At 42.8% G+C, this 12,892-nt stretch overlaps 1 protein-coding gene across 2 annotated transcripts; it reads left to right on the top strand.

Annotated features, from left to right (window-relative positions):
• The first annotated feature begins 747 nt into the window (after positions 1-747).
• Positions 748-4,181, top strand: tmem70 (transmembrane protein 70). 2 transcript variants are annotated; one of them, XM_079243237.1, is made up of 3 exons: positions 748-808; positions 2,036-2,135; positions 3,174-4,181. In XM_079243237.1, exons 1-3 carry the CDS (start codon positions 800-802, stop codon positions 3,617-3,619), a joined length of 555 nt encoding a protein of 184 aa, XP_079099363.1. In that variant the 5' UTR covers positions 748-799; the 3' UTR covers positions 3,620-4,181. The 2 variants fall into 2 exon arrangements, with proteins under 2 accessions (XP_079099363.1, XP_079099362.1); XM_079243236.1 differs by having other exon boundaries at positions 760-993.
• The last annotated feature ends 8,711 nt before the right edge of the window (positions 4,182-12,892 follow it).

Below are 12,892 nucleotides of genomic sequence, written 5' to 3'. Positions count from 1 at the left end.
AACATTTGGCAAAATTGTGAATAACTTGAAAAGTTTACATGTTAGACAGACCAAAAGTCATAGCACATATCTCCTGAATGAGCTGAACAGTTTGATATTTAAATGGTTGAAGTGAGACAAAAGGTGGAGGAGAAGCGTGACAAACATTTTGCGGGAAAGACAATGGGGACGGGAACTTGATGAACCGCACTCTGCAAACTGGTGCTGAGCTCTGAAACCCTGTTGAAGCTGTTTTCAGCTCATTATGCAAAAACTGACAAATCACAGAGCTGAATTTTTGCAACGTCCAGTGCACAGTGGGTTTGAAAGACTTTCATCCAATTACAAGGCTAAAATATTATTTTTAAAAATGCTAAATAGCTCAAAAACTACAAAGATTTGAAATGACAAAAGTCGTAACACACATCTCCCGAAGGAGCTGCAGGGTTTGAGATGTAAACGATTGAAGTGATCTAAATGGCGCAGGAGGAGTAGCACGGCAAAGTTAGGATCTCAGTAGTGTGAAGGCCCCCATGAGCATTCACATTAATGAATATTTTACTGTAGAGCTGCAGGTCAGGTGGGAAAACAGCTGACTCAGCTGAAAAACTAAAGGAGTATGTGTCTGATAATTTGATGAACCTGAAGATGTCCGTGATGTGACAAGCTGCAGGAGAAGCAGAGAAAAGCCGCTCCCTCTGCGGACCAGCTGGTGGCGGTAGTGCGCAGACTTACTGGAAACTCACTGGAACCGCCGATAAACGTCAAGAAGAAGAAGAGGAAGCGGAAGATGAAGAGCAGCGTGCATTAGCATAGCTGCATGAATGAGGTTTACTCTCAGACATATTCACCATGTTTTCTCTTCACGTGCGCAGAGTCCGCTCTCCTGCGGTTTGCCGCTACTGGTTCGCTCACGGCTTGTTTCCAGCTCCGCCGCAAACTGCGCAGTTCTGTTGTTCGAGAGGACGGCGGCTGGTCGTCCAGTCTGCTGGAAGGTCGTTCATCCAGAGACAGGTCCGGACCCGCGTGCACACACACACACACTCACATCCAGAGACAGGTCCGGACCCGCGTGCACACACACACATCCAGAGACAGGTCCGGACCCGCGTGCACACACACACACACACACACTCACATCCAGAGACAGGTCCGGACCCGCGTGCACACACACACACACACTCACATCCAGAGACAGGTCCGGACCCGTGTGCACACACACACATCCAGAGACAGGTCCGGACCCGCGTGCACACACACACACACACACACTCACATCCAGAGACAGGTCCGGACCCGCGTGCACACACACACACACACTCACATCCAGAGACAGGTCCGGACCCGTGTGCACACACACACACACACACACACACACACACATCCAGAGACAGGTCCGGACCCGCGTGCACACACACACATCCAGAGACAGGTCCGGACCCGCGTGCACACACACACACACACACACACACACTACTGACTGACCGTGCACGTGTTGCTCAGCTTTCAGCCTCTGACTGGATGACTTGTGTTCTTCGTGGCCCTTCGTCCTCCTCCTCCTCCTCTCCCTCCTCCTCCTCCTCCTGCTCCTCCTGCTCCTCCTGCTCCTGCTCCTCCTCCTGCTCCTCCTGCTCCTCCTCCTGCTCCTCCTCTCCCTCCTCCTCCTGCTCCTCCTGCTCCTCCTCCTGCTCCTCCTGCTCCTCCTCTCCGCAGTGGAAGCAGTAGTTTTCCTTCTGAACGTCTTCAGATCAGACAAACCTTTTTTTAAACGCACGTTTGAAGCAGTTTGAACTTTTACAGGAATTTAAATGCAAAACACTAAAAACCGCGTCTTGTTTACTGATTGTTTACACTCTAAACACTTTTCAGTCCACATGATGCTGACTGTCCTGGAGGTTTATAAACTACGTTCCTTGTTGTGTCTTTCTGGCTTCTTGGTTTTAGTTGTGGGACTGTTTTCTTCCAGCATGTTCCTTATTGGTTCTCCTGACTGTAATCCTTGCTTTGCTGCAGAGGCTGGTAGCTTCTGTCATGTTTCTGTACCTGTTTCCTGCAGGTGCAGTCCAGCCGTCCCAGCGTCCGCTGTCTGTCCACAACTTCCAGCTTAGAGGATGGAAACCTGATTTACACGGGAAACCTTGGCAGCGCTGTGCGAGGTGAGTTTCTTCCATCATGTTCCAGAATCCCCATCGGCTCATTTAGCATCATTTCCTCCATCGCTTCACTACAGGTGTGACGCAACATGTCGTGCCTGTTGTCTGCGATCTGCTGTTCCTGCAGGTGATCAGATCTAGGTTCAGGTCTATAATAAGGTCAGCTGATGATAGTATTTTTCGTGCGGCGCACCTTTTAACTTGGTGTGAGTGCTGATTCCTAAAATCTGTCAAAGTTTTGTGCGATTTTTGTAAGCGCTCTGCTTCAGACCATTTCCCGCGACCCTATGACGGCTCGCAGTCCGAGGAGAAAATGAAAGCGTGGCTGAGTGAGGTGTGTGTAAAGAGACTGGTCTTTTCACCGTCTCTGTTGATCTGCGACTCCTTGCACAACAAAACTACAAGCGCTGGACACCGGTGTGAACAGAGTGTTTAAAGCTAAGTTGCGAGCGTTACGGGAGCGATGGATGAGAGGCAGCTTGCACACCTTTATCCAGACTGGAAGGTGCTGTTGGGCGAGTTGCGCCACCATACATGAATGACTTGTGGATGCCGGCATCGATTGTTGTCAGAGCTTTCGCGAAAGCCGACATCGTTGAACGGCCGCCCAGCAACAGACAGCAAAGAGAGCGAAGCCGCTATGCTTCATGGCGAGATCGCCCAGCTGTTTAATTCCGACGCAGAAGATGAGGACTTTGATAGATTTGTTAAAACAGACTGATAAAAAATAAGTGTATTTTAAACAGTATTGTTGCATAAAGTTAAACCAAACTCACTATTTTGCTTTTATTTTGTTTTTCTTACGTTTTAGCATGCGCCCAATAGCGCGGTTTGACCCGAAGACAAAAGTAGACTCCGTAGTGGAGGCCGCGCCTTGTGGCCCAAAGAATACTGTACGTTAATATGCTGATTGAGCAGGTTATTGCATCTTCCCATCAGCAGGACAAAGAACCTTCCTTTCATTGTTCTTTAATGTCTCCCACGTGCCGTTTCTTCTTTCAGCCTTAGCTCTGGTTGTTGTCTGGTCTCGTCTTTGTTCAGGGGTGAAGATGTTCTCCTACAGCAGCAGCGGGGCCAGCCTTGTCCTCATGCCACAGATCCTTCTGAAAACTGGACTCGGAATGAAGAGTGTCGCCCTGCAGGCAGCTTTTTGTGGACTGTTTGGCTTCTTCACCTTCCTCACCCCTGTCCTCCTCCACCTGGTCACGAAGGGCTATGTGGTCCGGCTGTACCACCGGCCGGACAGAGACACGTACACCGCCGTCACATACAGCGTCTTCCTGACGGAGAAGAAGTGCGTCTTCCACCAGAACCAGGTCCGTATCCCTGCCGTCAACAAAATGTTCACCACCTTCTACGCTGGCCAGGTGGGGCTCCTGGTGAACCCAGACTTGTTCCCCATCCCACATGACTACAACCACCTGATGGGCTACGATAAGCCCTTTAGCTTCAGCACAGACGATGTGGAGCACCCGGACCGGAGCTGAACAACTCCTGCTGGACATTTATTCCTAATAAATATTAGCGTTTAATCATCTGACCTGGCTTTATTGGTGCAGGAGTTAAGTAGCTTGTGGTATAAATCCATCCGTCATCTATCTACCTGTCCACCGGGACAGGTCCTCAGTGGTCCAGTGCAAGTTCAACTCTAGATACCAAATCATCTGCATCTCCTCCATCCCACCCTCCACCATCTCTTATCTCAGGATGCTTTGTTTTCTCCTCCTTCTCAAGTCAACAATTGTCTTGCCAGTGAGGCGAGCTGAGGAGGAGTTTACAATCAAGCGTGAGCTGGTGGAAAGAGGCTTCGCCAAACTGAAAGAGCAAAAAGACTTTCAGGTCAAAATTATAAATAAAAAGTAAAAAATCAAGCTGTAATTCTCTGAACATTTGTTTCATGTGTCGTCTGCAAAGTGCAACAGTGTCCTCCAGAAGACAGGACAGTAGTTGGACTGGAAGATTACTTCCTGCCTGGAGCAGCTGAGAAGTAATAAAATAGTTGTGGGATTCATATTAATGTGACATTCTCTACTGAGATCATATGAAAAGCTGGTTTATTCATATTTAAATATTCCATCAAATAAATACAGAATAAATGCATCACTGACAATGAATTGTTAAATTTAGGATGCTTTATGTATGTATGTATGTGTGTGTACATATATATATATGTGTATATATATATATATATATATATATATATATGAATATATATATATATATATATATATATATATGAATGATTCATATATATGTATGAAGAAATATTTTTCCAAGTCTTTCACACGATTCACACTCAGATACATGTTGCGTCCAATATAATTGACGAGATCTATAAATATATAATTCAAAGCAAGGTCAAGATTCTGTGACTTTATCGGTGCTCAGAAAGAAAACAGGACAGCAGCCCTTTGGCGTGGAGGGTGATTTCTCCTCTCTTTTTTCATCGCCTGTAGTAGACAGCTTTCTGCACTCTGACTTTGCCAAAGCAGAGACAATGCAGGGACAGAAGCAGAGCAACACATTGCTGGGAACAAGGACAGTAAGACACATTGTCATCCATACATCCATTGGCCCTTTTTCCAAAATGTGAATGATAACGTGTTGCTGATGAGGCTCTTTATTTTCTCTGTTGGTAAAGCTGCCCATTCCTCATGGTGGCTTCACCCAAGCACCAACCATGAGTGAAGGAAGAGATTCTGCGTTAACTCTCTCTCTGCCACAATGTTAGGAGTTTCCCTGCTACAACACACCTGGCACACATCAGACCTAATGAGTCTGCTAACTAGCCATTGGTTTGAATCAGGTGTGTTGCAGCAGAGAAACTCTGAACATTTGCAGTACTGTGGCACTCGTGGACCGGAGTTGCCGACCCCTGATCTATTTCAATTCAATTCAACTTTATTTTTATAGCGCCACTTTAGAACAATGATGTCACAGGACACTTTACATACACATCATATATTTATACATTAATATATTAGAGAAATAGAGCGAGGTACTTCTCAGTGCATCAGGTAACGTCCCCATTGCTACATAAGTAATGGATGGCTAGACTACCCATAACTATAAGAGCAATGAGCAGAACCTGGACAGTTGGGTCCCGTACATGCAGACTCCAACTCAGGAGATGCTCATATCCTAACTATAAGAATCATGGAAAAGGAAGGTTTTCAGCTCCATCTTAAAGGTATCTATCTATCTGTCTATCCATCCATCCATCCATCTTGTATTGGCCCGAATATACAACGACCCTGATTATAAGACAACCACCTTCTTTCTCAAACTAATCTTCAAAAAAAGACTCAGACAAAATTGTTTTGTTTAAGGGAACTATTTATTATTGAAATAATGAGGAAAATCATTGAAAAAATAGATTAATCTCATTTTTGGCTATAAAGGCATTCGCTAAGATTTGCATGTGCTATACCAAATGTGTAAAGAAACAACTCACATAGCATTGTAGAATTTTAACACCAGCAATTCATTAACTGTAACAGTGAGATCAATTTGTCAAGCAGTTTGACAAAGAGAAAACAGAAAAGATAATATTGCATCGAATGGTCTTTGTTATTAAACAGTACTGAAGAGTAGCATAAAATACCCTGTAATGAAACATTTCAATTAAAAGTCTTACAATGCTGCAACTGGAATGTAAACGGTCATAATGTTGGTCATGAAATTTCTTCTCAAAAGTCTCCATGAAGCTTTCACTCACAGACGTCCTCTGCCTCGCTGTGCTCACTGTCACGCTGCGGTCCCATCTCCTCCCACAGAACGTCATCCTCGCTACCATCCAATGCATTTGATATGCAGCACTTATTAAATCCACAGACGATACTCTCTCTGGTGTTACTTCAGTCCATGCAGGAGGATCCATTCACAAAGTCGACTGACTTCTGAATTTTTCCCAACGGTGTGAGTGCATGATCACCGGCCAGGAGCCACTTGGTGTACTTCTTCTTGCGCAGATTATCCTTGAAAGGCTTGTTAACAACGACATCCAACACCTGTAGCTGGCTTGTCACCCCCCCGGTATGATGACTAAGTCGCCGTTCATCTTCCTCTACTGAGTTTTGACCGCATCAGTCAGATGTCCGTGGAAGGCGTCCATAATGAGCATGTTTCTCTTTTTGCTGAGAGCCCCGCGCCGTGTCCCCCACACCACTCTAAGCCAGTCTACCACAAGTTCACTCTCCATCCAGCCCTTTTCCTGGGCGCGTACAACAATGCCACAAAAATTATCAATGAAAATCAGATGTATCAACCCATGGAGGTCTGGATTTGGAGTTATACTCAAAATTAAAGTTGAAAGACACGCCACAGGCTGATCCAACTTTGAACGTTCTCCACGGCGTCTCCAGACTCTGTCACATGTGCTCAGTGTGAACCTGCTTCCATCTGTGAAGAGCTCAGGGCGCCAGTGGAGAATTTACCAATCTTGGTGTTCTCTGGCAAACGCCAAACGTCCTGCATGGTGTTGGGCTGTAAACACAACCCCCACCTGTGGACGTCGGGCCCTCATACCACCCTCATGGAGTCTGTTTCTGACTGTTGGAGCAGACACATGCACATCTGTGTCCTGCTGGAGCTCATTCTGCAGGGCTCTGGCAGTGCTCCTCCTGTTCCTCCTTGCACAAAGAAGGAGGTAGCGGTCCTGCTGCTGGGTTGTTGTCCTCCCACGGCCTCCTCCACGTCTCCTGATGTACTGGCCTGTCTCCTGGTAGCGCCTCCATGCTCTGGACACTACGCTGACAGACACAGCAAACCTTCTTGCCACAGCTGGCATTGATGTGCCATCCTCGTATGATACGTCATTAGAAAACAAGTAATAACATGAAAAATAAAACAATGGTTTGAATATAAACCTGATGCATGTTTTCATTATAATTTTTTCCTATTTTTACAGACATGACCCCATACAACAAAAAAACAAACAAACAAAAAAACAGGTAAGGGTAAATGGGAAGAATAGGAAAGTGGGGAGGGGTGGGGGAAGGGGGGGTCAAAGGGCTGGGCAAGTCTCAAGTTGATTCAAAGAAGTCTAAAAATGGTTGCCGTTTTCTATTGAATGTATTCAGAGACCTTAGTCTGGAATATCAAATTTTCTCAACTTTTAGAAAGGACATGACTTCATGGATCCACAGGTAGACTTCCAATGGAGAAGAAGATGACCTCTGGCTATCAGGGATGTGAATGCCAGAACCTCCAATTGACCTACAGAAAAGCAAGTGTAGTCATCAGGGAAGCCAGATATTGCCACATGTCGAGAGACATTAATAGATTTGACAACACCTTCGACATTGTGTCAAAATAAGTTAGCCAAAAATTTACAAGAGTTGGGCAAGAGAAAAACATATGTGTGAGGTGACAAGGTGAGCCAGTACATCTATCACAGATGTCAATGGAGCCTGGAAATATCTTTGTTAATCTAGTTTTTGAATAAAGACATCTGAACAGAACTTTAAATTGAATAAGTGTCAAACAGATTGAAGTCTTATGTATCATAGTCAATGCAGAATCCCACCAATTGCTTTCAAGAGTCACACCCAACTCACGTTCCCAGGCTTCTTTAGTCCTCCTAGTATAAGGGACATCATAAGACAGGATGCTATTATACATTTTTGAGAGAAATTACCTCTGAGTGGAGCTTAAATCTAGTAGGTCATCACAAAACGTTTTAGGAGGGAGATGGGGGAAATTAGGAAGCAATGACTTAGCACAGTTCCTCACCTGAAAGTATTTAAAGAGGTGGGAGATTGGAAGATCATATTCTTTGTGAGATCAGCAAATGAGCAGAAGACCCCAACTTTATAGAGATTCCTGAAACGTTTAATTCCCTTATTGTACCATTGAATAAAAGTGGAGTCAGTGAATATTGGTTTGAACACATGGTTTATCAGCAGTGGGGCTAGAGGTGAGACTGAGGTGAGTTTGAACTCTCTCCTGATATGGGACCATATTTTGAGAGTAGACCTAACCACTGGGTTGGTAGTAAAATCAGAGGGGTTGGTAGGGATTGCCCGGTTAAAATTGCATAAAGGGAGGACGAGGGACATGATTGCGCTTCCAACTGACACCAGGGAACCATTACCGACTTTGACCAAAACCCAATTTTGCATATATTAGTTGCCCAGTAATAAAATTGAAAATTTGGTAAGAAGAGGCTGCCGTTGAACTTTCCAATACTGCCCTACGGACCTGTGGTATTTTGCCTTTCCGAAGAAAGTCTGAAACAGCTTGATTGATAGATTTAAAGAACATCTTGGGTAAAAAGAGGTAGGCATTGAAAAAGGAACAAAAACTTAGGCAAGACAGACATCTTAAATACATTGACCTCCCAATCAGAGAGAGGAAGGGAATTCCACCTCTGAAAGTCTGCCTTGGTTTCAGTCAGCAAAGGGGAAAAGTTAGCAGGATCAAGATTTTCCCAGGTCCTGGTGAGAGTAACCCCCAAACACTTAAACCCTCCAGGACTTAGTTTAAAAGGGATATCAGATTGTAAGAAATTTTGCGCTGGTGCATTGACAGGAAAACATTCACTCTTAGCAATGTTAACCTTATAACCGGAGAACAAGCCAAACCTATGGAAGAATGAGAGAATTGCTGGAACAGCATGAACAGGATCTGATACATACAATAACAAATCGTCAGCATATAATGAAAACCTAAACTCATTTTGCCACCCCATATCACTCACGTCCTGTGACACCAAAATATTGTGTAAAGCCTTGGCTAGAAGGATTGAATCACAAAAATAATCTCCAATGATCAAAATGGATTTATTGTTGGACGCCAAGGTTTTCATAATATTAGATGACTTTTGAATATATTATATGAAGAGCAATCTGCCGTAGACCAGGCCTTTCTGTCATTGGAGATACCTTTTTGAAACCCTCGAAAGATTTGGCTTGGGGGGAAAATACTTGAAATGGATTCAATTACGATACACAGAGCCGACTGCAAAAATCGTAACGAAGAGTCAGACGTCAACACCCATAAAACTCTGTAGATCCACCCGGCAGGGCTGCCCCCTGAGCCCTCTGCTGTTCCTTTTTGCCATAGAACCACTCGCTATGGCCATACCTAACTCCTCTGAAGTGACTGGAATTAAAATTGGTGAAACAGAACATTGATTGTCACTTTTTGCAGATGATGTTTTATTTCTGACTAAAGACATCTGTTAATGCAGTGGATAATATTCTGCAAAGTTTTGGACTCTTCTCTGGCTATAAAGTCAACCAGAAAAAAGCTCCTTGTTATTTCTAAGCAAAAATACCCCCCCCCCACCCCCATATAAATGTGGTAAAAAACTTTACCATATTTATATGGAATAACAAATGCCCCAGGCTCTGCCTTTCACTCCTGTATTTACCTTACGACCAAGGAGGGCTTAGACTGCCTAACATGAAGCTGTGCTACTGGGCAGCTCAACTATGTGCCAATACTTATTATATTTCCCCTATTGATATTCCCTCTTGGATACATATTGAAAACAACACATTGGAACTGTGTTTACAATCATATATTTACTCAGCTGAAATCAAACAATTGCTTAAAACCACAAAAAATCCATTTGTCAGAAACACCATCTCCACCTGGCACCAGGCCCATGTGGCTTTGAATGAGGAGTCTAAGCTCTCTGCTTTCTCACCTATATGGGGTAATATTACATTTAAACCTGCACATGCTGACATGGGCTTTAAAATGTGGATGAATAAAGGCCTGTGTAAAATCGGAGATTTGTACAGTGACCGTGTACAAATCTGTCACGGTGTAGAGTGACGGTCTTTTGAGCAGTTAACAAACAACTACAATCTACCTAATAAACATTTCTTTAAGTACCTCCAGGTCAGAAGTTTCATTACCAGTCTGTTGAAGTCACCTGCAGAACCCCCTCTGACCTCCATAGAGAACATTGCAGTTAACCATTATATAAGCAGAGGTCTGCTATCTAAATTTGATAATATTCTCCTTGCAGCCTCAAAAGAGAGTTCTCTTTCATATTTACTGGCCTGGAGAGCTGATATGGAAATGGACATTTCTGTTGAGGACTGGAATAATTCTTGTTTACTTGCACAAAAACAAACCATTAATACAAGATTCCGATTATTGCAGTATAAATGGACATTCAGAACTTACATCACACCGGTAAAACTTCACCATTTTAACCCCAATATTCCTGATGATTGTGTCAAATGTGGTAATGAAAAGGGAACACTGTATCACTGTATATGGCTATGTGAAAAAATGTATATCTTTTGGAAGGAAATCATTACAATAATTTCAGACCTTATTGAATGTAGAATGCCTATTGATAGTAAATTGTGTATTTTGCACATTTCCCCCCATGGTTTTAAATGTACTGCAAACAAAAGGAAACTTGTAAATTTTGGACACTGAGAGAGCTGGAGTGAACCAGTGGATCAACCTGATGTCCAGTAACTTGGCCTTGGAGAAACTGAGATATGTGGCCAAAAACAAACAGGAGGACTTCAAGGACATTTGGTTTCCCTTTTTACGCCTTGTGAAAAACTTTGATCTGTAGAAACGAACTTTTTGCAAATTGAGTGAATGCTGATTTCGGGCATTGGGTGGGTTTAAATTTTTGCTTTGTTTTATCTGTATTTTTGTTGTGTTTTGGTATTGTCTTTTTTCTCTTCTCTCTAAATACAAAATTCAATAAACAAAGTTGTGAAAAAAAAACATCCTCATTTTGCAAGCGGGTGATCTCTCTAAAAGTATCAGATGTTCTTAAGTACAGTGAAAGAGGTTCAATTGCAAGTGCGAATAAAAGAGGGGAAAGAGGACAACCCTGCCTGCATCCTCTATTCAAAGGAAAATATTTGGATTTAACACTAAGCGATGATGCTGGCACATGGGGACGTGTAGAGAAGGCGTAGCCAAGATATAAATTCATTTACAAACCCAAACTTTCCAAGAACTGCAAACATACAACTCCATTCAACTCTGTCAAACGCCTTCTCTGCGTCAAGCGATATTACAGCTTCTGAGGTATCAACATTACTCTTAGAATAGATTATAATAAAAAGAGTGTGTATATTATAAAAAAGGTGACTTCCTTTTATAAATCCAGTTTGTTCTTCAGAGATAATGAATGGGAGAATCTTCTCCAGGCAGTGAGCTAGAGCCTTTGCAAGAATTTTGACATCCATATTCATCAAAGAGAGATGCCTGTATGAGGTGCAAAGTACGGATCTTTGTCCTTTTTTAAAAGAACACTAATGGAGGCCTGTTTCAAGGTGAGAGGAAGATTCAACATATTCAGTATTGGGATGAGCTTGGCATGGAATGCCTTATAAAATTCTACAGTAAAGCCGTCTGGGCCAGGGGCCTTATTGTTTTGCATACTCTGGAGAGCAAGAGTGAGTTCTTGAATGGTCAATGGTAGGTCCAGTTCGCTTATTAAATCAGGATGTGCAGCTGGAAATTCAAGTTGATCCAGAAAGTTATGCATGTCAGTGACATCTGATGGGAGATCAGATCTATATAACGACAAATAAAATGATGAAAAGACTGAGTTAATAGAAATTGGTTGATCTTGCAGGACACCAAAGTCATCCTTGATATGAGAAATTAAGCACAAAGAAGTTTGACGACGCAGCTGATGGACTAGTAGCCTCCCTGCCTTGTTGCCATGTTAATAATACCTAGCTCGAGAGTGCAACAACATACGCTCGGCGTCGCCAGTCGTGAGATCAAAGATCAAACTCAGTCTATGAAATTACTCTATGCTTTATAAGATCATCAGAGTGGGCCACAGCAAGCTGTTGCTCTATATCTCCCAAAATGAGAGAAAGTTTCTGAATTTTAGACAATCAAAGCTTTTTTAAGTATGCGGAAAAAGAGATGATCTGACCTTGCAGGTAAGCCTTTAAAGATTCCCACAACAAGGAATTTGATATTGGGTTGGTGTCAGATTGGTTAAGAGCAATGAAATCATTGATTGAGGTTGTAATAAATTCATGAAATTTAACATCTGAGAGCAACAAAGTGTTGAATCTCCACTGAGAAGGATAGCGAGGTCCAGGCAAAAACGAAATTTTGAAGGACACTGGTCACTTTGGAAATTAATTTTCTATCTATAAAAAAATAATCAATACGAGAAAATGTATGATGTACATGAGAGTAGAAAGAGTATTGCCTGTTAGTTGGATTAGAGACTCTCCAAGGGTCAACATAACCATTGCTAGACAGAAAGTTATTAAGGGCTTTAGACAATAATGACTGAGTAGAACCTGATTTGGATCAGTCAAGTTCAGGATCAATCATGTCACCACTGACAATCAAAAAGTGATTATTTAACAAAGGAGGATTTTGAAACAATTTGTTCATGAAATGAGGGTTATCAATATTTGGTGCACAGACATTAACCAGCAATACAGGAACTTGAAACAAGATATCCAAGACAATCAGATATCTACCATTATTATTAGAAAAAACCTTAGACAGCGTTCATGAAATTGATTGACTAATCAAGATAGCCACCCCTCTGGCTTTAGAATTAAAACTGGAGTGAAGGAGTTCAGAAACCCAGGGGCATTTCAGTCTGACCTGGTCCTTGGTTCTCATATGGGTCTCTTGGAGAAAGACAATGTCAGGCTTGAAGTGGGAGAAAACCCGGGACCTTTTAACAGCCTTCCTCAAGCCTTTGATATTCCAGCTGACAAATCTCACAGATGAATTAACAGTAGTAGTCATTTATAATAAAGTATCAAAAAGGTTTGGTGCGATAAATG

Source organism: Telmatherina bonti (genome assembly GCF_933228915.1).
Source record: "Telmatherina bonti genome assembly, chromosome: 7".
In the NCBI taxonomy this organism is placed as follows: domain Eukaryota; kingdom Metazoa; phylum Chordata; class Actinopteri; order Atheriniformes; family Telmatherinidae; genus Telmatherina; species Telmatherina bonti.
This window is presented reverse-complemented; position numbering and strand designations above follow the sequence as displayed.

What these genes read in the sequence shown, in the direction of transcription:
- tmem70 (XM_079243236.1), top strand. Translation starts at nt 832, where the DNA reads ATGTTTTCTCTTCACGTGCGCAGAGTCCGCTCTCCTGCGGTTTGCCGC. An exon ending in GGTCGTTCATCCAGAGACAG is followed by an intron (nt 994 to 2,035) that starts GTCCGGACCCGC and finishes TGTTTCCTGCAG; the next exon opens with GTGCAGTCCAGCCGTCCCAG. An exon ending in CCTTGGCAGCGCTGTGCGAG is followed by an intron (nt 2,136 to 3,173) that starts GTGAGTTTCTTC and finishes GTCTTTGTTCAG; the next exon opens with GGGTGAAGATGTTCTCCTAC.